General features: G+C 45.3%; 1 protein-coding gene across 1 annotated transcript in view; it reads right to left on the reverse strand.

Moving 5' to 3' along the window:
- Nucleotides 1-11,175, reverse strand: part of LOC126455708 (uncharacterized) — a 91,858-nt gene extending 80,683 nt beyond the window's left edge. The window contains exon 1 of the mRNA XM_050091476.1: nt 11,048-11,175. Coding sequence (XP_049947433.1) covers nt 11,048-11,134 — 87 coding nt within the window. The 5' untranslated portion in view covers nt 11,135-11,175. The remainder of the gene's footprint in view (nt 1-11,047) is intronic.
- Between the last annotated feature and the right edge of the window lie 15,473 nt (nt 11,176-26,648).

Genomic DNA, 26,648 nt, shown 5'->3' on the forward strand with positions numbered 1-26,648 from the left:
CTCTGAAATTATTGGTATATCTGAACACTTCTTGAATAAGGAGATAATTCAGAGGCTTCCTTTACCAGGATACAGGTTGGCTGGCAGCTTTTCTAGGAGCTCTTTGCGGTGTGGGGGAGTAGCCATGTATGTGAAAAACGGTATCCCATTTGAGTCAATTGATGTTTCAAAGTACTGCATTGAAAAGGTGTTTGAATGTTGTGCAGGTGTGGTTAAATTTAGTGGAGCAAAACTTCTTACTGTTGTTATTTATAGATCCCCAGACTCCGATTTCACAACATTTTTGCTAAAGCTAGAGGAGGTTCTTGGTTCACTTTATAGGAAATACAAAAAGTTAGTTATATGTGGTGACTTCAATATTAATTGTATAAGTGATTGTGCAAGGAAAAGGATGCTGATAGACCTCCTTAATTCATATAATCTTATGCAAACCGTATTCTTTCCAACGATAGTGCAAGGGAACAGTAGAACAACCATAGACAATATTTTTGTTCATTCGTCATTATTGGAAGGGCATTCTGTTAGCAAAAAGGTGAATGGCCTTTCAGATCATGATGCGCAAATTTTAAGTCTAAAAGATTTTTGTGCTGCAACACATGTTAAATATAGTTACCAACTTTTTAGGAAAGTTGATCCAGTTGCTGTACAGACTTTTGTAAACCTTATCAAGGAAAAAGAGTGGCAAGATGTTTATAGTGCTGATACAGTAGACGATAAATATAATGCTTTCCTCAAGACTTTTCTCGTGCTCTTTGAAAGTTGCTTTCCGTTAGAACGTTCAAAACTGGGTACTAGCACAAACAGGCAGCCTGGGTGGCTGACAAAAGGGATAAGAATATCTTGTAGAACAAAGTGGCAATTATATCAAAACGTTAGAAACAGTCAAAATCTAAATGCAGCAGCCCATTACAAACAGTATTGTAAGGTGCTTAAAAAATTTATTAGGAAGGCAAAAAGTATGTGGTATGCAGATAGAATAGCTAAGTCTCAGGATAAAATTAAAACCATATGGTCAGTCGTAAAGGAAGTGGCTGGTCTGCAGAGACAGGTCGAGAATATAGAATCAGTGCGTAGTGGGGATGTCCGTGTTACTGATAAGTCGCATGTATGTACAGTACTTAATAATCACTTTCAGAATATAGCAGGTGAACTAAATAGAAACCTAGTCCCAACAGGGAATCACATAGCGCTCTTAGAAAAAAGTGCTCCAAGACTGTTACCTGAAATGCTCCTCCATGATACTGACAAGAGGGAGATTGAGTTAATAATTAAATCACTAAAGACCAAGAACTCTCATGGATATGACGGGGTATCTAGCAGAATACTGAAGTATTGTTCCACGTATGTTAGCTCAGTACTTAGCCATATCTGTAACTTTTCCTTTAGGAGTGGTCGGTTTCCTGACCGATTAAAGTACTCGGTAGTGAAGCCACTTTATAAAAAGGGAGACAGGGATAATGTTGACAATTATAGACCTATTTCTATGCCATCGGTGTTTGCTAAAGTTATCGAGAGGGTTGTATATACAAGGTTACTGCAGCATTTAAATTCACATAATTTGCTGTCAAATGTACAGTTTGGTTTTAGAAATGGCTTAAGAACTGAAAATGCTATAGTCTCTTTTCTCTGTGAGGTTTTGGACGGATTAAATAAAAGGTGGCGAACGTTAGGTGTTTTCTTTGATTTAACGAAGGCTTTTGACTGTGTTGACCACAAAATATTACTGCAGAAGTTGGAACATTATGGAGTAAGAGGAGTAGCTTACAATTGGTTCGCCTCCTACTTTAAGAACAGAAAGCGGAAGGTAATCCTCCGCAATATTGAGAGTGGTAATGATGTTCAGTCCCAATGGGGCACTGTTAAATGGGGCGTTCCCCAAGGGTCGGTGCTGGGGCCACTGCTGTTTCTTATTTATATAAATGATATGCCTTCTAGTATTACAGGTGATTCAAAAATAATTCTGTTTGCTGATGACACCACCTTGGTAGTGAAGGATCTTGTGTGTAATATTGAAACATTATCAAATAATGTAGTTCATGATATAAGTTCGTGGCTTGTGGAAAATAATTTGATGCTAAATCACAGTAAGACTCAGTTTTTACAGTTTCTAACTCACAATTCAACAAGAACTGACATTTTAATCAGACAGAATGGGCATGTTATAAGCGAGACAGAACAGTTCAAGTTCCTAGGCGTACGGATAGATAGTAAGCTGTTGTGGAAAGCCCATGTTCAGGATCTTGTTCAGAAACTAAATGCCGCTTTATTTACCATTAGAACAGTATCTGAAATAAGTGACATTTCAACACGAAAAGTAGTACACTTCGCATATTTTCATACGCTTATGTCATATGGTATTATTTTTTGGGGTAGTTCTTCTGATTCAAAAAGGGTATTTTTGGCTCAAAAACGGGCTGTTCGAGCTATGTATGGTGTAAGTTCGAAAACCTCTTGTCGACCCCTATTCAATAGTCTGGGAATTTTGACATTGCCCTCACAGTATGTATTTTCTTTAATGTCGTTTGTTGTTAGCAATATTAGCTTATTCCCAAGAGTTAGCAGCTTTCACTCAGTTAATACTAGGCAGAAATCAAATCTGCATGCGGAATGCACTTCCTTGACTCTTGTGCAGAAAGGAGTACAGTATTCTGCTGCATTCATTTTCAATAAGCTACCACAAGAACTCAAAAATCTTAGCAGTAGCCCAAACTCTTTTAAGTCTAAACTGAAGAGTTTCCTCATGGCTCACTCCTTCTATTCTGTCGACGAGCTCCTGGAAGAAATAAAAAATTAAGCAAATTCCAGTGTTACATTCTTGATTTTCTTTATTTAAACTAACGACTTGTCGCCTGAATATGTTTCTTATACACTTCCGGAAATGGAAAAAAAGAACACATTGACACCAGTGTGCCACACCCACCATACTTGCTCCGGGCACTGCGAGAGGGCTGTACAAGCAATGATCACACGCACGGCACAGCGGACACACCAGGAACCGTGGTGTTGGCCGTCGAATGGCGCTAGCTGCGCAGCATTTGTGCACCGCCGCCGTCAGTGTCAGCCAGTTTGCCGTGGCATACGGAGCTCCATCGCAGTCTTTAACACTGGTAGCATGCCGCGACAGCGTGGACGTGAACCGTATGTGCAGTTGACGGACTTTGAGCGAGGGCGTATAGCGGGCATGCGGGAGGCCGGGTGGACGTACCACCGAATTGCTCAACACGTGGGGCGTGAGGTCTCCACAGTACATCGATGTTGTCGCCAGTGGTCGGCGGAAGGTGCACGTGCCCGTCGACCTGGGACCGGACCGCAGCGATGCACAGATGCACGCCAAGACCGTAGGATCCTACGCAGTACCGTAGGGCACCGCACCGCCACTTCCCAGCAAATTAGGGACACTGTTGCTCCTGGGGTATCGGCGAGGACCATTCGCAACCGTCTCCATGAAGCTGGGCTACGGTCCCGCACACCGTTAGGGCGTCTTCCGCTCACGCCCCAACATCGTGCAGCCCGCCTCCAGTGGTGTCGCGACAGGCGTGAATGGAGGGACGAATGGAGTCGTGTCGTCTTCAGCGATGAGAGTCGCTCCTGCCTTGGTGCCAATGATGGTCGTATGCGCGTTTGGCGCCGTGCAGGTGAGCGCCACAATCAGGACTGCATACGACCGAGGCACACAGGGCCAACACCCGGCATCATGGTGTGGGGAGCGATCTCCTACACTGGCCGTACACCACTGGTGATCGTCGAGGGGACACTGAATAGTGCACGGTACATCCAAACCGTCATCGAACCCATCGTTCTACCATTCCTAGACCGGCAAGGGAACTTGCTGTTCCAACAGGACAATGCACGTCCGCATGTATCCCGTGCCACCCAACGTGCTCTAGAAGGTGTAAGTCAACTACCCTGGCCAGCAAGATCTCCGGATCTGTCCCCCATTGAGCATGTTTGGGACTGGATGAAGCGTCGTCTCACGCGGTCTGCACGTCCAGCACGAACGCTGGTCCAACTGAGGCGCCAGGTGGAAATGGCATGGCAAGCCGTTCCACAGGACTACATCCAGCATCTCTACGATCGTCTCCATGGGAGAATAGCAGCCTGCATTGCTGCGAAAGGTGGATATACACTGTACTAGTGCCGACATTGTGCATGCTCTGTTGCCTGTGTCTATGTGCCTGTGGTTCTGTCAGTGTGATCATGTGATGTATCTGACCCCAGGAATGTGTCAATAAAGTTTCCCCTTCCTGGGACAATGAATTCACGGTGTTCTTATTTCAATTTCCAGGAGTGTATTTCATTTTATCAGTTTCTACAATCGTGTTAAAATTTCATGTATTGACTCGTTCCATGACCATGGAGACTTGTCCTAAATGTGGTCCCACGGAACAATAAATAAATAAATAAATAAAAAAAAGGAGTTTCAACCGTTTCGGCATTCCATGTGATGGTCCCCCTTGGGGTTTGACCTCCTTTTTTCAAAATTCTACAGAAGTATGAGCCTTTTGGGGAAGGATGCCTTACGTGGTGTATCATTGGTCCTCAGTGCACGAAGACCTTGGCACTCAGCATTGTAACGGCGTTGTACCCACACCCACTATTCCTCAAATTGGGCCTAAATGCCTGATGGGTTGCACAAGTTACGCCCATAGTGTGTCCCCATCTGCACCTACGATCATGATGGACTTTCCATGGCACCCGAAATCCAGCACGGTAGCCAGCCCGTTGTGGTGGGGTCGTCATGTACCCTCTAGGTTGTAGCTCCCTGACAACACAGGGATCGTACTGCCGATACCTGAGCTGCACCCTCCCCACGTCGGCCAAGGAGTAGACGCCCGTCACCTTGGGGCATCGGGACTCCTGACAACAGTCATCCTGCCAGGTGGCCCTTGCTGAGGCTGGGTGGCGCCCATGTGGAGAGCCCCTGGTCGGAGTGGGTGGTATCGGGACGGACGTTTCGTAGATGAAACGTCAACATGTATCAGGTCGCTCTGCGGCCGAGTCTTTTAAAAAGAAAGGTACTGTCTCTGGTTCTGGTTCTCCTGCCCTTTCCCCCTTGGCCACTTCATGGGAGGAAGGACAGGCCCGCCGGCTTGGGGCGAAGCACTTCCCCTGCTATTTAGTCTGTTCTCGGACCTATGGGGGGACGTTCGCCACCTCCAAGCCCATGTTCTTTGTCCAGCATATCGAGGACATCTTCGGGGAAATCGAGGCTCTCAGTAAAATGCGTTCGGGGTCAGTTCTTATAAAGACCGCCTCCGCCACACAGTTGGCGGCGCTCCAGGCGTGCGACCGACTAGGGGACATCCCAGTGTCTCTTGTCCCGCATCTGGCACTGAATAGGACGCAGGGGGTTATTTTTCATCGGGACCTCCTGCTGTAATCTGATGAGGAGCTCAGGGCCAACCTGGAGTGCCGAGGCATGCATTTCGTCTGGCGAGCTCAGTGCGGCCCCAAAGACCGTCGCATCGACACCAGAGCCTTTATCCTCGCCTTCGGGGGGGATGTTCACCCGGAGGAGGTAAAGGTGATGTGCTACCGGTGCGACGTGCGACCTTATGTCCCGCCTCCTATTCGCTGCTTTCGGTGTTTGCGCTTTGGGCACATGTCGTCACGGTGGGAGGCTGAGCCCCTTTGTGGCGATTACGGATGTCCTCTTCGTGAGGAACATACATGCACCCCACCACCTCGGTGCATCAATTGTCCTGGCATCCACTCACCTAGATCTTTAGACTGCCCCGCGTATCAGAGGGAGAAGAAGATTCAAGAATTAAAAACTTTGGATCGTCTCTCTTATTCTGAGGCCAGGAAGAAGTATGACCGCCTCCATCCCGTGACGTTGACAACTTCGTTTGCCTCAGTCGTGTCCACTCCTTCCACAGTATCCTCACCCCTATCCTGTCCCCCCTCCACCTCCTCATCCCATCCGGGGTCTATGCCTCCACCTCCCAAATCCCTCCCTTCCAAATCCTCCTCCATCGCGGCCCCTGCCCCCTCTGCCCCAGGGGCCACCCTTCCTCCTCCTCCCCCTCTGCCGCCTGAGAAGTGATCCTCTTCTCAGGTGTCCATCGGGGAAATGTTACGGACCCCGGCTTCCGAGGTCTGGCATTCCAAAACGGACCCCGCACGTGAGGACCTTCTTCGGGTCCAGCCCACCATCCACGTGCCTCATCGGCCTTCTAAGAAGGCCTCCAAGAAGAAATCTTTATCTCCCTCTCCACCCCGGCGCGTTTCATCTGACGCTCCATCCATGAGTTGCTGCTCCCGGCCGTCCTCAGTTTCGCCGGGACGCTCTGCTGCCAGGCACTCAGCTGGCCTCTCGTCGGCGAATGATGCTGCCCCTCCTACGCAATCCGGGAAAGCGGCCGCCGCTGGCGACGACTCGATGGAACAGGATCCGCCTCCCGCCGGTTGTAGCGTTGTTCCCTCGACACCTAGCCCTCTGCGACCGTCGAGGTGACCAGCTCTTCACCCATTTCATTCCCCCTCTTTTCTGACTAGCGATGGCTTTGTTACATTGGAACATAAGAGGTATTCGATCTAATCGGGAGGAATTACAACTGCTCCTCCGCCTGCACTGTCCGCTCGTCCTTGGTATCCAGGAAACCAAGTTGCGCCCAACTGACCATATTGCTTTTACCCACTATACCTCAGAGCAGTCTGACCTCCCCCCTGTGGACGGTATTCCAGCTCATGGTGGAGTCATGTTGCTCGTTCGGGACGATGTCTATTACCATCCCCTCCCATTGACCACCCCACTCCAAGCAATAGCTGTCCGTATTACTCTTTCTGCCTTTACTTTTTCTGTTTGTACCGTCTACACTACATTGTCATCCACAGTTAGTCGGGCTGACATGATGCACCTGATTGTTCAGCTTCCTCCGCTGTTTTTATCGTTTGGCGACTTCAATGCCCATCATCCCCTTTGGGGCTCTCCTGCATCCTGTCAGAGAGGTTCCCTCTTGGCGGATGTCTTCAACCATCTCAATCTTGTCTGCCTCAATACTGGCGCCCCGACTTTCCTCTCAGACTCTACTGATACCTACTCCCACTTGGACCTCTCGATCTGCTCTACCACTCTTGCCCATCGGTTCGAGTGGTATGTCCTTTCTGACACCTATTCGAGCGACCACTTCCCCTGTGTCGTTCGTCTCCTGCACCACACCCCGTCCCCACGTCCTTCGAGCTGGAACATACTGAAAGCTGACTGGGGACTTTACTCCTCCCTGGCGACCTTTCCGGACCACGATTTTCTCAGTTGTGACAGTCAGGTCGAATACCTCACGGCTGTTATCATCAATGCTGCCGAACGTTCCATTCCTTGTACTGCCTCTTCTTCACATCGCGTTTCCGTCCTCTGGTGGAATGAGGCTTGTTGAGATGCTATCCGTGCTCGACGACGTGCTTAACGCACCTTTCGCCGCCATCCTACGTTGGCGAATTGTATTGGATACAAACGACTCCGATGACAATGCCGTAGAGTCATCAAAGACAGCAAAAATGCTTGTTGGGCCTCTTTCACCAACTCCTTTAACAGTTTTACTCCCTCTTCTGTCGTCTGGGGTGGCCTGCGCCGGCTGTCGGGCATTAAGGCCCACTCCTCTGTACCTGGCCTGACTTCAGGTGATGAGGTCCTTGTTGATCCTGTGGATATCTCCAACGCCTTCGGCCGCTTTTTCGCGGAGGTTTCAAGCTCTGCCCATTACCACCTTGTCTTCCTTCCCAGGAAAGAGGCAGAAGAGACTCGGCGACCTTCCTTCCACTCGCTGAATCTGGAAAATTATAATGCCCCCTTTACTATGCGGGAACTTCAACGTGCACTTGCACTGTCTCGGTCCTCTGCTCCGGGGCCAGATGCCATTCTGGCACACCTTTCTCTGGAGGCAAAAGCTTCCTTCTTTGTACCTACAATCGCGTCTGGACCGAAGGTCAAGTCCCCATGCGTTGGCGTGACGCTGTCGTTGTTCCTATACCCAAACCCGGGAAGGATAGACACCTTCGTTATAGTTACCACCCCATTTGTCTTACAAGCTGTGTCTGTAAGGTGATGGAGCGCATGGTTAACGCTTGGTTAGTTTGGATTCTTGAATCTCGACGGCTACTTACCAATGTTCAATGCGGCTTTCGTCGCCGCCGCTCCGCTGTTGCACCTTGTGACCTTGTCGACATTCATCATGAACAACTTTTTGCGAAAGAGCCAAACGGTCGCCTTGTTCTTCGATTTGGAGAAGGCTTATGATACCTGTTGGAGAGGAGGTATCCTCCGCACTATGCACTGGCGGGGTCTACGCGGTCGCCCGCCCCGTTTTATTGATTCCTTTTTAACAGATCGAAAGTTTAGGGTACGTGTGGGTTCCGTATTGTCCGACGTCTTCCTCCAGGAGAACGGAGTGCCTCAGAGCTCCGTCTTGAGCGTAGCCCTTTTTGACATAGCGATCAATCCAATTATGGATTGCATTCCACCTAATGTCTCAGGCTCTCTTTTTGTCGATGACTTCGCGATCTACTGCAGGGCCCAGCGAACATGCCTCCTGGAGCGCTGCCTTCAGCGTTGTCTAGACAGCCTATACTCATGGAGTGTGGCAAATGGCTTCCGGTTCTCTGAAGAGAAGACGGTTTGCATTAACTTTTGGCGATATAAAGCGTTCCTTCCGCCATCCTTACATCTCGGTCCCGTTGTTCTCCCATTCGTGGAAACAACTAAGTTTCTAGGGTTCACACTGGACAGGAAACTTTGTTGGTCTCCGTACGTCTCTTATTTGGCTGCTCATTGTACACGTTCCCTTAATGTCCTCAGAGTTCTTAGTGGTTCATCTTGGGGAGCGGATCGTACTGTCCTGCTTCGCTTGTTTCGGTCCATAGTCCGATCAAAGCTGGATTATGGGAGCCTCGTCTACTCGTCTGCTCGGCCATCCCTCTTACGCCGTCTCAACTCCATCCACCATAGGGGGTTACGTCTTGCGACCGGAGCTTTCTACACTAGTCCCGTCGAGAGTCTTTATGCTGAAGCTGCCGAATTACCATTGACCTACCGGCGCGACGTCCTGCTTTGTCGGTATGCCTGCCGGCTGTTGTCAATGCCCGATCACCCCTCTTATCAGTCCTTCTTCGCCGATTCTCTCGACCGTCAGTATGGGTTGTATGTGTCTGCCCTGCTGCCCCCTGGAGTCCGCTTTCGTCGCCTGCTTCGACAATTTGATTTTTCCGTCCCTACCACCTTCAGAGAGGGTGAGAGCCCGACACCACCTTGGCTCCAGGCTCTGGTTCATGCTTATCTCGACCTCAGCTCGCTCCTGAAGGAGGGTGCTCCGGCTGCAGTGTATTGTTCACGGTTTGTCGAACTTCGTGCGCGACTTGCCTGTCACACCTTTATTTCCACTGATGGCTCCAAAACTAACGATGGTGTCGGCTGTGCCTTTGTCGTCGGGGCTGTCACCTTTAAATACCGGCTCCTCGACCAATGTTCCAGCTTTACAGCCGAGCTTTTTGCTCTTCATCAGGCCGTTCAGTATGCCCGCCGCCACCGCCATTCATCGTATGTACTCTGCTCTGATTCACTCAGTGCTCTTCAGAGCCTTGGAGCTCCATATCCGGTCCATCCCTTGGTGCAATGGATCCAGCAGTCCCTCCATTCCTTCACTGAGGGTGGCTCTCCTGTCAGCTTTCTGGGGGTTCCCGGCCGTATGGGGGTGCCTGGGAATGAGGCTGCTGATGCTGCAGCCAAGGCTGCAGTCCTCCTGCCTCGGCCAGCCTCCCATTGTGTCCCGTCATCTGACGTTAGTGGGGTTGTTTGTAAGAGGCTTGTGTCCTTGTGGTGGGATACTTGATCCTCACTTCAAGGAAACAAGCTCCGGGCAGTTAAACCATTCCCAACTGCTTGGACAACCTCCTCCCGACCATCTCGGCGAGAAGAGGTCCTTCTGACCAGGTTGCGGATTGGGCATTGCCGGTTTAGCCACCGCTACCTGCTCTCCGGTGACCCAGCCCCACAGTGCCCTTGTGGTCATGCATTAACAGTGCGCCCTGTTTTATTGTCGTGTCCCCGTTTTAGTCAATCTCGTGTTGTCCTGTCTCTGCCATCTACTTTACAGGATATTTTAGCGGATGACGCTCGAGCAGCTGCTCGTATTCTGCGTTTCATTACTCTGACTGGATTGTCCAAAGACATCTAACTCTTTCACTTATTTTATCTGCCTCTTTGTAAGAACTTTCTGGTCTCCCCCCCCCCCCCTTGAGTTTTACTTTCCATGTGCTCTAACAACTGTGACTGGGAGCAAATGACCTCAGTAGTTGAGCGCCCTTAAACCCCAAACAAAAAAAAAAAAAAAAAAAAATACGAGCTCTTCGTTCTTGATCGTCCACTCTTATTATTCCCTCTTGGTTGTTGTACATATTGTATATGACCCGTCTCTCCTTATAGCTTATCCCTGCTTTTTTCGGAATCTCGAAGAGCTTGCACCATTTTATATTGTCGAACGCTTTTTCCAGGTCGACCAATCCTATGAAAGTGTCTTGATTTTTCTTTAGCCTTGCTTCCATAATTAGCCGTAACGTCAGAATTGCCTCTCTCGTCCCTTTACTTTTCCTAATGCCAAACTGATCGTCACCTAGCGCATTCTCAATTTTCTTTTCCATTCTTCTGTATATTATTCTTGTAAGCAGCTTCGATGCATGAGCTGTTAAGCTGATTGTGCGATAATTCTCGCACTTGTCAGCTCTTGCCGTCTTCGGAATTGTGTGGATGATGCTTTTCCGAAAGTCAGATGGTATATCGCCAGACTCATATATTCTACACACCAACGTGAATAGTCGTTTTGTTGCCACTCCCCCCAATGATTTTAGAAATTCTGATGGAATGTTATCTACCCCTTCTGCCCGACCGTAAGTCCTCCAACGCTCTTTTAAATTCCGATTCTAATACTGGATCCCCTATCTCTTCTAAATCGACTCCCGGAGATACGACATGATATTAGGAGTTATCATATAACTTTCGTCACCTCAGTGTGTTGTAGCAGACATAAGAACAGTGAAAAAATGTGTAAGTAGCTACCATATGCGGCGAAGACTCGGCGACCACTGCGGCAAAGGCAGCAGCGACAACCACGGCGGCTACGGTGGCGTGGCAGTGGCTGGCCATGTTGCGCGACTGTAGGCTGCAGAGTGACTGGACGCTGTGGACAGCGGACTCACACAGTGGCAGCAGCTCGATTTTCCCCCGGCGCTTCCGGAGATGGCGATCGGTGGCTTTGTCCCCGGCAGGAAGCCATGTCGTTCTCAGCTACACGCAGCTAGTGGCTCGCTAACTGCCATAACTGCTCTGTCCTTGTCCGGGCAAATTCGGGATCGCTGCCAGATAATGGCTTTGTTTTCAAAACTGTGAAGCATCAGCTTCGCCAACAATGCTACAGTTCCGTTGCTGCTGTACTACGTTCTCTGCGACACCCACTGCCTCCACATTAAACCGCACCCTGTTTAATTTTGTCTCCGTTAATTTGTTTTATCTCAGTATTATCCGAACCATTGTGCACACAGTGACACACTTCCTGCTCCACGTGCAGTGGACGATTATAATCAGCTGTTGATTCTCGCTCAGATCGTTTCCGTAAAATCGGGAACCTGAAAGGGCACTGAATGTGCTAAATACGCAGCGATACTGGCAATTGACGATAATCACGCTGTGTGAAATATTAGGCTGCACCGCTACATATTTTGTTTGATGTCTCTATTCCTACGATACTTACAGCAGATTCTACTCCTCTCCCAGTGATGAATCGTAATCGACTCAAAATACAGATGGAAATTCTCCATCTGCAGTGGAATGTGCGCTGATCAGAAACTTCTGCGTGTCGGACTGTGGCTTGAACTCGGGACGTTTGCCTTTCACGAGCAAGTGCTTTACCGACCGTGTTTAGAGTACTACTTCCGGCAGTTCCGCAGGAGTACGTCTGTTAAGTTTAGAAGGTAGAGGATGAAATGCTGGTAGAAGTAAATCGTGAATCATGCTTGGGTAGCTCAGTCGGTAAAACACTTTCCCGCGAAGGGTAAAGGTCCCGAGTTCGAGTCACATTTCGTCGCACAGTCTTAATCTACCAGAAAGTTTCGGCTCGAAAGACTGTTGATAGCTGATATGAGAACTGAACTTACTTTATATGATATTTAAAAATGCCGCGTCCTACTTCATAGCCCTGTAGTTAGCGGGTCTGGCTTGTGTGTCGACGCCCCGGTTTCGACTTCCGGTAATGCCAGCGTTCGGGAGCATGGCAAATTAAACTCCCATTCACGAATTCAGATTCTCGTTTATTCATAAATGTCAGTCTTGGTCATTATATACTATGCAAATCACAATTACCGGTTCTGGCTTACTGCCGTCATCAGCTCATCAAAAATGATCTAATACAACAGTGTGAACACCAAACAATCACTTGATATGTATCTACATGTACCGACTTCTCGGTATTGAAACTTGTATAGAACAGCTTTAATGGTCTGATGAAGGCTGTAGGCCAAAATCGGTCTTTGTGAATTGTACAATACATGTAATGAAGACGTATGTTTATGAATAAAGAGCCAAAAATGATAGTAGTCTCGTTTACAGACTGCCTTCAGTTGATAGATTTAAGTTTCCGTGTTTTCCCTATATCTCTTAATACGAATGCTTCAAATATTATTTGTATTAGAAAACGGCCTGTTTACTTTCAATTTATTCTCTTGTGATTTGAGTGAAATGACCGATTGTCGACTCGACGCTACCAAAAAACGCCCTTAATTCAAAGACCGAACTAGCTGGCGCAGTGCTTACCACGCTGGACTCGTGTTCGCGAGGACGACTGTTCAAGTCATTGTCCGGCCATCCTGACTTAGGTTTTCCGTGATATTCCTACATCGCTTAAGGCAAATGTCGGGACGTTTCCTTTGAATGGGTACGGCCCAATTACTTCCCCGCCCTTCCTTAATCCGAGCTTGTACTACGTCTCCAACGACTTCGATGTCGAAAGAGACATTAAACACCATGCATCCGTCCTAATTTGTTCAAAGAAAACGGAAAACATTTCAATGTATCCATAGAGTATCGGTGTAATCTAACCTTCGCTGGAAACAGAGTGCGGTATCATGTTGGAATTTTAATGATACAGCGAAAATAGTGAGACCTTTTCTTTCGTGGTGGAATCCTCGGAAGTCGTGAAGGAGATCAGACACATTCTGTGGTCTCGCCAATAAGGTATGGGTGCCAAAGTGTTCTTTCAAGGCTTTAGTAATAGTTACGTCACGCAGTGAACGCCGTTTGACAGACCAGTACAACGTCGATAAAGAGTAGCCGTCTCACAACTGAATCGGTATGGTCCTTTGTCTCTATGACCAAACGCACCAACGTCTGATATAGGGAGCTGGCAACAGCCTCGAGGATTGGGTCAGCTTACCTCCAAATAACGTATCGGAAGCTCCTAGCAGCTGGTTACCTCCGCCATTGGGTGTTTCACTCTCGTCAGTGAGAAATATCTAAATCACAGGCTGAAGGAATGAAGGAATATGGTCTGAGCAGATAAATGCCGCTTCAATTTGCGCTCTGCTTTATTCACCTGGAAGAATAGTGTTCTAGGTACAATAATAGGAATAACGTGTAATATTTCGTCTGTTCAGACAGATTAACGTTGATCTCGTTGCTTTGGGTGACTCTGAGGTCAGACTTACTCACAGAGGGGAATGGCTCAGAGAGGCCAATCGATTCGGCTCAATCTGGCAAGTCGCTTATGTGCAGCCTATGAAATTTTGGCTCAACATCCAACCCCCTCCCTCCTTTTTGAGAAAACTACCCCTACAGCGCATGACAAGCAATATACTCAGAACTGACGGGATCGATGGCTGATAGAAAGCTGAGCGTTTTTCGTCAACACATAAGGGGTCCCACAAAAGCATTTTTTTTTTCTGATGCTGCAAAATCGTCCCCCCTTCTTTCAGGAAAGTTCCCTGTTGTATTACCTACTGAGATATTAGTAATTCTCCAATTATTTCAGGCAACGACGTTGCCAACCGAAACATTTGACGGTGACTTGACAGTATCAGAAGCCCGTGCAACATTTTGAATTATGCACAACCACTTCCGTGACATATTGCAATTTTTTTACTGAACAATGTAATTGCGGCAAAGACAACTAATCCTTGTTCTAGGCCAGTTTCGTTGAAAAAATGCAGAAGATGTTGTGGGACATCGTGGAATATTCCTGCTTCGGGCCGTGTATTTTCATGAAATTTCGACATGTGGCGGCGCTATATGTAGCATTCAAAGTAGCTTACAGTACGCTTGTTCGCCCACTGCTTGAATACTGCTCAGCAGTGTGGGATCCGTACCAGATAGGGTTGATAGAAGATATAGAGAAGATCCAACGGAGAGCAGCGCGCTTCGTTACAGGATCATTTAGTAATCGCGAAAGCGTTCCGGAGATGATAGATAAACTCCAGTGGAAGACTCTGAAGGAGAGACGCTCAGTAGCTCGGTACGGGCTTTTGTCAAAGTTTCGAGAACATACCTTCACCGAAGAGTCAAGCAGTATATTGCTCCCTCCTACGTATATCTCGCTAAGAGACCATGGGGATAAAATCAGAGAGATTAGAGCCCACACAGAGGCATACCGACAATCCTTCTTGCCACGAACAATACGTGACTGGAATAGAAGGGAGAACCGATAGAGGTACTCAAGGTACCCTCTGCCACACACCGTCAGGTGGCTTGCGGAGTGTGAATGTAGATGTAGACATGGTGCACAGATGATAATAGCCGAAAAATTACAGCTTAAAATTCTGGAAGCCAAATGAATATACAATCATACCCAAAACATGTTATTACACGAGAACTTCGGTGTACGTGGCATCATATACTGGACAGGTATAATACGGCGAAGGTTCAATAAGTAATATAACTAATCCTTGTTCTAGGCCAGTTTCGTTGAAAAAATGCAGAAGATGTTGTGGGACATCGTGGAATATTCCTGCTTCGGGCCGTGTATTTTCATGAAGTTTCGACATGTGGCGGCGCTATATGTAGCATTCAAAGTAGCTTACAGTACGCTTGTTCGCCCACTGCTTGAATACTGCTCAGCAGTGTGGGATCCGTACCAGATAGGGTTGATAGAAGATATAGAGAAGATCCAACGGAGAGCAGCGCGCTTCGTTACAGGATCATTTAGTAATCGCGAAAGCGTTCCGGAGATGATAGATAAACTCCAGTGGAAGACTCTGAAGGAGAGACGCTCAGTAGCTCGGTACGGGCTTTTGTCAAAGTTTCGAGAACATACCTTCACCGAAGAGTCAAGCAGTATATTGCTCCCTCCTACGTATATCTCGCTAAGAGACCATGGGGATAAAATCAGAGAGATTAGAGCCCACACAGAGGCATACCGACAATCCTTCTTGCCACGAACAATACGTGACTGGAACAGAAGGGAGAACCGATAGAGGTACTCAAGGTACCCTCTGCCACACACCGTCAGGTGGCTTGCGGAGTGTGAATGTAGATGTAGACATGGTGCACAGATGATAATAGCCGAAAAATTACAGCTTAAAATTCTGGAAGCCAAATGAATATACAATCATACCCAAAACATGTTATTACACGAGAACTTCGGTGTACGTGGCATCATATACTGGACAGGTATAATACGGCGAAGGTTCAATAAGTAATGTAACTAATCCTTGTTCTAGGCCAGTTTCGTTGAAAAAATGCAGAAGATGTTGTGGGACATCGTGGAATATTCCTGCTTCGGGCCGTGTATTTTCATGAAGTTTCGACATGTGGCGGCGCTATGTGTAGCATTCAAAATGGCGTCTGTGGAGGAGATGCGTTCCAAGCAGAGGTATCACTGAATTTGTTTTGCTGGGAAACCAGAGCATCTCAGATATTCATAGGCGCTTTCAAAATATTTATGAAGACCTGGCAGTAGCCAGCCGGAGTGGCCGAGCGGTTCTAGGCGCTACAGTCTGGAGTCGCGCGACCGCTACGGTCGCAGGGTCGAATCCTGCGTCGGTCATGGATGTGTGTGGTGTCCTTAGGTTGGTTAGGTTTAAGTAGTTCTAAGTTCTAGGGGACTGGTGACCTCAGATGTTAAGTCCCATAGTGCTCAGAGCCATTTGAAACAATCCTGCGCGATCTCAGTGGCACCATTTAAACCAATCCTGTGAGATCTCAGCGTGCCGCCGGCCGCACACTGCTGCGACCCACGTAATGTTGGAATGTGCGGACGATCTCATTCGAGGGGCTCGACGTTTCACAATCAAACATCTCGCTGGACGTCTCTGGTGGTAGTGCTGACGCTCTCGCCCGCCAGTTAGGGTACTCGAAGATTTGTGCCCGTTGGGTTCCTCGCTGCCTAACAGAGGACCGTGATGAATAACTGTTTGGCCCAATGAAAGATGCAACCTGTGGGAAGCAGTAAGTGGATGATGATTACGTTATTGATGCAGCAGAACGTTGACTTCGATGTCGACCTGTAGGGTAGTGTAGTGCTGACAAGCAGGCCCTCCCAGTAAGGTGTAGTAAGACCGTCGCATTGAACGGACATTATGTTGAAAAACATGGTTTTTTATCCAAAAGAGTGGGGAATAACTTGGTCTATTGGAATCCCGAATAAAACCAATGTGCTTTCAGAAAAAAAATGTGTTGCATTAATTATTGACTGTCTCTCGTAATCAACAACACCACTCAAAAACATCACAGCAGAATCCATTGGAAGGAATCAGTATTGTGTTCAGAAAGTGGCGAAATACGTTTACAGTGGGCCTTTATCGATGCCGATAATAAAAATCTCTAACTCTATCTGCAATGAACATTTTCCTGTTATTCAATTATTTCTATCTGGTAAAAGCTTGAGAGATATTATTGCCGCACTCAGGAATGAGTCACACGGATGTAATAGTAACTGTTAAGGGTTCATCGCAAATCTGAAATGTCCGATAAGTAATCATTTCTCGACTGTTAAAACTCTACAGTCCTGCAACCACTGTGGAATTCAATCATATATATATCTATGCTGAAACTTCCTGGCAGATTAAAATTGTGTGCCCGACCGAGACTCGAACTCGGGACCTTTGCCTTTCGCGGGCAAGTGCATGGTAGAGCACTTGCCCGCGAAAGGCAAAGGTCCCGAGTTCTAGTCTCGGTCGGGCACACAGTTTTAATCTGCCAGGAAGTTTCATATCAGCGCACACTCCGCTGCAGAGTGAAAATCTCTTCTGGATATTTCTATGCTGTTCCTCTGTACACTAGACCAATTTTGTTAAAACAAGTATCATTGAAACTTTTAAAATATGTGCTTTACCTTAACTGTACAGCAGACTTTCAGTTACACAACCCACACTTGTATTCAATTCAACTTGATTTCTTCATCTTATTCGCAAATAACACTGACCCAGTAGGTCTCGTACCGGAAGGAAATGTTGATAGTATTAATGGTTATCCGTACCATTGAATGATGGCGTTAATATTGGCAGGTACATTGGCGATGTATATATGTATGTATGTATGAAGTAGCCTATGTGCCGTCATCGTGTTTCATCCTCACCCTTTCTGTCATTTTCATAATCGTTGCCAGCAAAACGAGCGGGAAGCTACACTACATATACTCTCTCCATAGTCATACATACCATAAACAGTTGCAATAGACAATGTCGATGAAACAAGGTGAGCGTATCAATATGTGCCATAAACACCAATGGATATAAGGCACAGAAGTGACTGAGTTATAACTGATATGTAGAGGCCACGTTTGTATTCGAAAGAGTGGTTCAAGAACACACCATTAAAAAAGGTTATTCTGACTACCATCTTTGTAAGAAATCGGAAATGTTCTGCGAAATTTCTTGAGAGTTTCCAACGGCACTTGAGGAAGTCGTGCAATTGCTTACGCACTGTACTCTCGTTCGAGTGAAACGGGATTCGCTTCCCAGTTCTGTGACAGAACTTTGGGTTTTCCGTAGCTCTTCCAAATTGCAAAGGGCAGATTTTACGAAGACGTGTCTATTTTTTGTTACATAATTGTTTAATTCTAGATACCACGGCATAGCTCATTGTCTCGTCGCGTCGATGACAGGCTACAGTTTTTCATTTCTTCTTCTTCCCCTCCAGTTTAATATTTCACACGCAGAGTTAATAGAGGGGTCATGCCGAACATTACGCAAACACAAGCGGTAAAACATTAGTCACCCCTTAACCCCAAATCCTGAATTATTTTAAAAACACAAAAAAATACTGTTGTACTTTTTGAAGTCTACGTGGATCTATTTATAGTATATTAAAGGAAAACAGAAATTTGTCAAATTTGGTTTAAAAAATTAAAAATTGTCCAATAATTTGTACATCGGATCTGGGAGACAGTTGAGGATGCGAAATAAGATGTCAACACTTAAACATTTTACAGCCTTATTTAAGGTGAAAATGTATATGGAAGTGGAATTTTTACATAATACAAGAATCAATACATAGTATCGGTAATTTCAAGAAATGTCATCAAATACAAAACAATAAGCAAGTTAAACATACACAGAAAAAAATTATTTGCATTTCGTATGAAAAGCCACAAAGTAATTTGCATCCTTTTTAGGCAAAGGTTAACACAATCTGAACATATTATTTTTTATCTCCCTTGGTAGGGGGTGTTTTTAAATCTACGTCAACCGTTGCATTGATGTACCGTTGGGAGATAGTTTCACCTTCAAGGTCATCGTCATGAAATGAAGTTTCCTCTACTGAAACGCCAGTGAATGTCTTCTGTGTGATTAACATATCCTTTTTGGTTGTCATTTTTCCAGGTACTGTCTTTGTACCTTGACAAATAGTAGCTGGAATGTTTTCAAGATTGTCTCCATCGTCTGACGTATCAACATCAGTATCACAAACACACCGTTCTAATAAGTTCAGAATCTCCTTGACTTGATCTGGATTTGTTATATCATACAACTGAATTCTAAAACACTGCCTCATATGTCACTGATGAAAATGTCGTAAAATACAGCACTAATTATAGGACAATTAAAAGAATTTATAAGTTCCTGTTCTATGTTATGAAACAAGAGGCTAATGAGACGTTACTTGAATGTATGCAACGAGAGAGTATGGGACTGATTCCAGTGGTTATCTCATAGCCTTCACTGCACCTTATGAGAGAGAACAAAAATTCTACTGAGTCGCCGGCCGGTGTGGCCGAGCGGTTCTAGGCGCTACAGTCTGGAACCGCCCGACCACTACTGTCGCAGGTTCGAATCCTGCCTCGGGCATGGATGTGTGTGATGTCCTTAGGTTAGTTAGGTTTAAGTAGTTCTAAGTTCTAGGGGACTGATGACCTCAGAAGTTAAGTCTCATAGTGCTCAGAGCCATTTTTTCTACTGAGTCCTAATACCCAGAATTTCGGACAACGACATTTATTGTCACAACAGCTTGAGTATATTATTAGTCTTATGCTCCTACCATTAACTCAGTCTTTACAGATGGCTCTATCTCGATATATTTTTTGAGCACCAAGAAGTGTACATACTGCAGTAATTAATGCTTAAATACGACTTTTCTATAGCAGTGGGGAATGGTGCAATCTTCACTGTTTTTCGGTGTAGTATATCAGTCAGGTGACAGAACTCAGCAAGATGCACGAATCTAAAACCGACCGATGTCCAGTAAAGAGAGCACTGGGACTCAAAGACGAACGAAATAATTTACTGTTACAAAACCTATAAAAAGTCGGAATCCAATATATAGGACACCTAGTCTGAAAGGGTTAAAACAGCGCACGGATCGCCTGGTATCAATGTAAATGTGGTGGAACGATGTGACGCTCGACTGCTGATATAAGTGATGGCTGTGAAGTGGAGTGTATGTGAAAGGCAGGCAGTAAGGGGTGTCGACGTGGAAAGGTAACATTTTAAATAAACGATTTTGTATTCCACTTACTAGAACTAACTGGTAAGACCTGCGAGACTTACCATGTGACCTGAAGAGTGCTTCCCTCGCGCCTAACGAAGAAAATGTTCAACATAACTACCGCGTTTAAATGTGTCCATAGCCCTACGGCGTATTAAGTTTCCCGAATGGTTGGTACATCAGGGTAAACTGTCCAACGTGTGTGCGAAGAATGAATTACCACTTGCAGCCATGTAACACAGCATAAAACAGTGGTCCTGAAGAGATACTAACCGACAAGAGACTGGAGGCCAATGTCACGCCTTGTTAAAGACTTGTAAAATTCCTACATAGGTCCTGGACTTAGAGAAGCTATCAAAATAGGTTTTTCGGTCTTCAGAACCGAACAACAGAGTGGCGTTCACGGCTTAGTGAATTCTTTAACTAGCCATCAAGTGAACTGTTGTAGCAATCACTGCCCTAAGTAAGGGTGAAGTTAGTAACTTTGTTTACTAAAATGTACCCACATTGTGCCGAGGTAGTTTTATTTCACCAACTACATCGTGTCTGCTACTTAGTCGATTGTCAGAAATTTAGTAGAACACTAATCGGAAAATACGACGAGTTTGTGGGCATCCCATTGGCAACAACACTGCCAACGGCCTCTAAAATCACTCATAGACTTCGTTTTACACGAACTGTGTGAATAGGGAAGGGGGCAAGGTTGCTGCTGGCCAACTAAATCAACCGATTTTAATTTCATAAGAAATTTCTGGAACTATTTGAAGAAGAGGGGGAAGCGTAGCAGTAAACATCCACGCAATCTGGTAGCTCTACAAGATCTAATTATCAATAAGAAGCTTAAGTTGGACGTGGTACAAAAACGGTTCAAATGGCTCTGAACACTATGGGGCTTAACAGCTGAGGTCATCAGACCACTATAACGTAGAACTACTTAAACCTAACTAATCTAAGGGCATCACACACATCCATGCCCGAGGCAGGATTCGAAACTGCGACCGTAGCGGTCACGCGGTTCCAGACTGAAGCGCCTAGAACCGCTCGGCCACAACGGTCGGCGACATGGTACAGCTGAAGCAGCTCCTAGGCTTCCTTCCTCACCGAAATGAGGCCATTGTCAATTCTAGAGGTGGTGTTACAACGTATTAGTGTGGTGTTTCCAGTTAATGACTGGCTTATTGTCTAGTCTGCTTAATTTATGATAAGGGTTTTAAATGCGCAATGATTTACAACCTAAAATACTGAAGTTTCCGTTAAATTGCTTCGGTCATTTTGTAGAGCACCAGTTGCTGCGGACTAAACACGAATAACGTTCCTCTAACAAGCCCGCTCGTTACCGGTTCCTTGCTAATTATTCCGCAGGTGGTCCCGGTTGCACTTCGCAGCAAGCCTCTACTCAGCCGTCACATTGCAAGGCGAAGCCGCAGCGCAGCACTCCTCGCTGTGCAATGGCGCTACCTGCCCATAATAGTAGTGCGATTGCGGCTTGGTTTGTACTTTCTCATATCAAATGATTTAAAGCTTGGCACACAAGTGTGATGATCTCCCTTTGCAAACATATGGCGCCTCCGGTTCGCTCTCCATTAAGCCCATACGATGATCTCACATAGCACTCACATTATACACACTGTAGTCAGAAGCAATCTGAAAAGCTGATAAAATTGTTGTAGAGTAGGTTGCGCTGGGAAATAAATGTTAAGAAAAAAACTCTATACGTTTTCCGATTCATGTGATAAAATCCAGATCGCTGCTGTAGTTGTTTAATGACGTATCTACTGTGATGGATCAATTTCGGCTAGAATTCCATCTTCAGACCATCTGCGAAAGTTACGCACTTTTTATTTTGTTATAATTTTGGATCTAAATTTTATACATGGCTGAAGCAGCAATCATAAATCATCTTCACGGTAAATGATAACAGCCAAACAGTTTCAGAATAAAGATTCATTGAAATCCTTGACCACGGTTTCGGTATGTCCAGATATACCTTCATCAGAAGCAAAAATACACCTGAACAGGAAGACACGTTCATTAGCAAAAAACTTAGCAACAAACTGAGCTAGAAGAAAAAAAATTTTTTCTTTTATTGTCATTTACATTCCCCATCAGAGGGGGCTGTGAGCAACTTAAGCGCTGCACTTCATCCAGGAGACATAAATAGACAGGAAAACATTTAAAAATAATATAACGGAGATAACACGACGAAATATAGAAACAGAAAAGGCGGAACAGAAGCAAATAAGACATACAAAGCGGTGACTGTAAATCGAAGATAAAAATCTAAAAAAGCATGTTGCACAAAAGAAACAGACACACTACATTAAAAGGCACCAGGCAAAATACGGCCGGAACATAAAAGTCCGTAGAACAAGTAAAACAGTCACATGACGGATGACGGACGGCGTAGCAAGGAACTGTCATGGACAATAAACACGTTGGAGCACACAATTAAAACCCACGTCACTAGATGACACTGTAGAACGGCAGAGAAACACAACACTAACGTAGCAGACTGATACCGAATAAAAACCTGGGATGGGGGGGGGGGGAGGGGGGAGAAGGGAAATGGGAAGAATGGGAAGGAGGGGAAGGAGGCGAGAGAAAGAGGGATGAGGTGGGGCGGCGCGCCGAAGGAGGGCTGGGAAGGGAAGGGGCGGAAGAGGAAGAAGAAAAAAAAACACTTATAGCTTTAAGTAACCATGAAAATTACCAAAGTATTACAAGCACAAAAACATTTTGTCACTTACAAAAAACACACACTCCAGTAGAGACGCATCAAACTATCGTGCCAAAGGCGTCGTCAGTAGTTAAAATTAAAATGTCACCTTCATCTGTACAACATAAAGAGATGGTCGATACGAACACGGCATACTATCAGTACTTAGCCTGTGAACTAGCGTGAAGAGGGTGTGGAAACACTAGGGCAGACAATTTCACCGAAAAAAATGGTTCAAATGGCTCTGAGCACTATGGGACTTAACATCTGAGGTCATCAGTCCCCTAGAACTTAGAACTACTTAAACCTAACTAACCTAAGGACATCACACACATCCATGCCCGAGGCAGGACTCGGCCACACTGGCCGGCACAATTTCACCGAGATATGGCACTTGTGGTATGCGCGAGACACTCGCACACCTTAAAACACCGAGATATATACTCATGCGCATCCAAGTTTTAAAGGTTGAGCTAATTTAAACCCTCTCTCTTAATAAATAAAACATAACAGAACCATTTAAAACACTCGTATACAATAGAAAATATGAACACCAATTTGCCTGTGTCCTAGTGTCAAGCAGGTGAAGCTTGCGCAAAGGAACATATCCCACGGGAGAGGGCTCTAGTGTTATACGTGAGAATATCGCGGAAATTAAAGGCTAGGATGCGTACTAGCGAAAACGAACTAAATGTTGTAAATCGAAACCATCTGTCGTCATGAATAAAAGACATAACAGAATCATTTAATCCAAACATATACATCGAAAACCGCGAACAACAATCATCAAAAATACATAGTTTTTTTTTCTTCTATCTCAGTTTGTTGCTAAGTTTTTTGCTAATGAAGGTATCTTCATGTTCAGGTGTATTTTTGCTTCTGATGAAGGTATATTTAGATATACCGAAACCGTGGTCAAGGATTTCAATAAATCTTTATTCTGCAACTGTTTGGTTGGTTGGTTGGTTGGTTTGGGGAAGGAGACCAGACAGCGTGGTCATCGGTCTCATCGGATTAGGGAATGATGGGGAAGGAAGTCGGCCGTGCCCTTTCAGAGGAACCATGCCGGCATTTGCCTGGAGTGATTTAGGGAAATCACGGAAAACCTAAATCAGGATGGCCGGACGCGGGATTGAACCGTCGTCCTCCCGAATGCGAGTCCAGTGTCTAACCACTGCGCCACCTCGCTCGGTGCAACTGTTTGGCTATTATCATTTACCGTGAAGAATTTTGGATCATATCTTCGGATATACATATTTGGTACTTAGGTCCATGTATCATCACTGGTCACTGTCACTCTGTACTGTATTCCAGCGTGGCGTAGGTTTAGGACACTAACGTTATAAGCCGCTTTGTGGTTTGTACTTGTTGTTCACCATCCTCTCTTGTCATTTTTATAATCTGTGGTTATATCATCAGGTTTGACGGACTGACAGACGTGACAGTAGGCCAGAAACGCTACATGATTACAGTTCCTGTGGTGTGTTGATATCATCATTTCGGGCTGTATGTCTGGTATTTGTAATCGATGTGTCAGTGGGTAGTCGTCTCTGTTTGTCCGTTATCTGCGATTGGGAATTCAACGAAATTTTATTCGGAATTTTTGTTTTTTGAATTCGTTTGGTCATTTGAAACGTCACCAGGACATTGCACTTAAATGTGTGGCGGCTCCAGCCGCACTAGATGGTTTAAACACTAGCAGCTGGTGACATATTGAACGAACATTCGGATTTAAAACAAAGAATTCACACATAATTTTATCACATTGCTAGCAAAAGATAACGGGTAGACAAAAATACTACCCACACACACGCCGATTACAAGGATCATGCATACAGCTCGAATAGCAACGTCAACACTCGACAGTAACTGTAGCCACATAGCATCGCTGGCCAACTGTCAAAACTTTTGAGTGTGTCACATCTGACGGTAAAACGGCAAATTATAAACATTACAGGACAGGATCATTAACAACAGGAGCAATCCACAAAACAGCTTATACCATAGTCCTAAACCTTCGTCACGTTGTAATAAAATGCATTAACGATAGGAGCAAACCGCAAAGCAGCTTATGGCATGAGAGTCCTAAATCTACAACACGCTGTAATACAATACACAGTGATAGCGACCACTGATGATACGTGGACATGGACGACAAAAATTGCAAATCCGAAAATATGATTAACAAACATTATAATAAAACAAAAAAATGTTATCTAACTTTAGCATATGGTCTGAAGATGGGAATCGAGCCGAATTAGATCCATCACAATAAATGCGTCATTAAATTACTACAGCAGCAAACTGGATTTTATTACATATCGTCTCTAAGAGATATATTCTACCCTGCGGGCCCATTGTATCATAGATTTTTCGATTTAACTGGCGTTATCACTTTCACGCGCTAAAATGCGGTAATGCACTGACGTCCGTAGGTCGGTGAGTTACCACTTGTTGGAATGCTGCTTACCAGTTAAACTGTGTCTTTTTCGGAAGCGATAGGTTTAAGCCAGGTGGGGAAAACCAACGTATGTTCCGTCTGAGGAAACCAAAAGAAGAACAAGTTTGGCGACACTGTCTCTGGAAGGTTACTTGAATTTGCGCGCGTAACGACCTGACTGGCTGACTTTAATACTTATCGTCATCGTTTCATCCCCATCGACTCGGAAGTCGCCGAAGTGGCGTCAAATCGAAACCCGGCAAACGGTCTACCTGACGAGAGGCCCTAGTAACAGTTGTATTTTTCCAGGCCACTTGCCTACCATGTTCGGTGGAAACATTGTTTCAGTATCTAGAACTGGTTACTAAATACGCAAGGTATCCACCTTATGGGGTTTACTCTGTATTTACCTATCCGTGTACGAAGGCATTTCCTTTATATATTCCCCTACAATGATAAGAACCCAACAAAATTACCGGTTTCTTCTATATTCTTCATGGGGTTTGTGGTTACGAAGTTTTCGCTATCTACCATCCTTGCAAACAAAATTTTAAATTGTTGTCATTCTTCGAATTACATAGAAACGTCAAGATCATCTAAACTTTAGTTAACTACGGGCATTTCTGGCATTCAGCTTGCAACATCTTGGTTCACACTGAACTGGAAGAAAGTGTAGAAGCCGACGAGAGCAGCTACGGGTTTCGAGTAAAAACAATAACAAAGTGGATCGCACACAAGGAATAATTATGGACATCATTCGCGCTCGGAATACCATACACTGTGAAGAAAGAGCCACTCAGCTGGCAGGTGTGCGCAAATCGTTACGTCGTGAAGTACGTAGGTATCAGAAAAAAATTAGTAGGTGATATCCGAGTTTTATGATTTTCTGGACGCCGAATCCGTATCTGATCTTCGTGGCTTTGTTATAAAATACAAAACGAATAAAACGCACGTCACTGAAATAAAAAGTAATTTAAGTTCGCAATAAAAACAGACACGTTATTGAAGTATAAACAGGAAAAAAAACCTTCATTACTTTCGGACCGTATTTAAACTGGCTTCCTATTTCTTCTCTTCTCTCCTTACAGCATCCAATATAGATTTTCACTCAAATGCCGGTTTAACTGAGCAACAGTAGTCTGCCATCATATTGTTATTCTGGAGGGCCCGACAAAAGCGCTCACTTATGTCGCACTGACATCACTGCAATTATAAGAAAAGATCAACGATAGTGTTTAATATTGATATATTACTCTTGGTACTCACCAAACAGGCTAACTTTCTGAAATTTTCTAGGATGTTGTCTTCAACACAATAACAATGTGTGTCAATGTGCTGGCTAAGAATATAGTTACCATTTCCATGAATTACACCCCAGTCTCCGTCTCACTTACCGTCATTTTTTAAACAAAGATGAAACAGAACAACATTTTTCGAATATCAAGGTCCAACAAACATGCCTTCTTTCAATTTCGCTTCTCATAGGTGAGGAAACTTTTTGCAGAGTGTAAGCTCCATCCCACTTCTGTGTCGAAATACCACAGTTCATTTAATTCCAAGGCTATCGAACCTGTCGAAGATAAACACCTTACAAA

The sequence above is a fragment of the Schistocerca serialis genome, chromosome 2 (genome assembly GCF_023864345.2).
Source record: "Schistocerca serialis cubense isolate TAMUIC-IGC-003099 chromosome 2, iqSchSeri2.2, whole genome shotgun sequence".
Lineage (NCBI taxonomy): Eukaryota > Metazoa > Arthropoda > Insecta > Orthoptera > Acrididae > Schistocerca > Schistocerca serialis.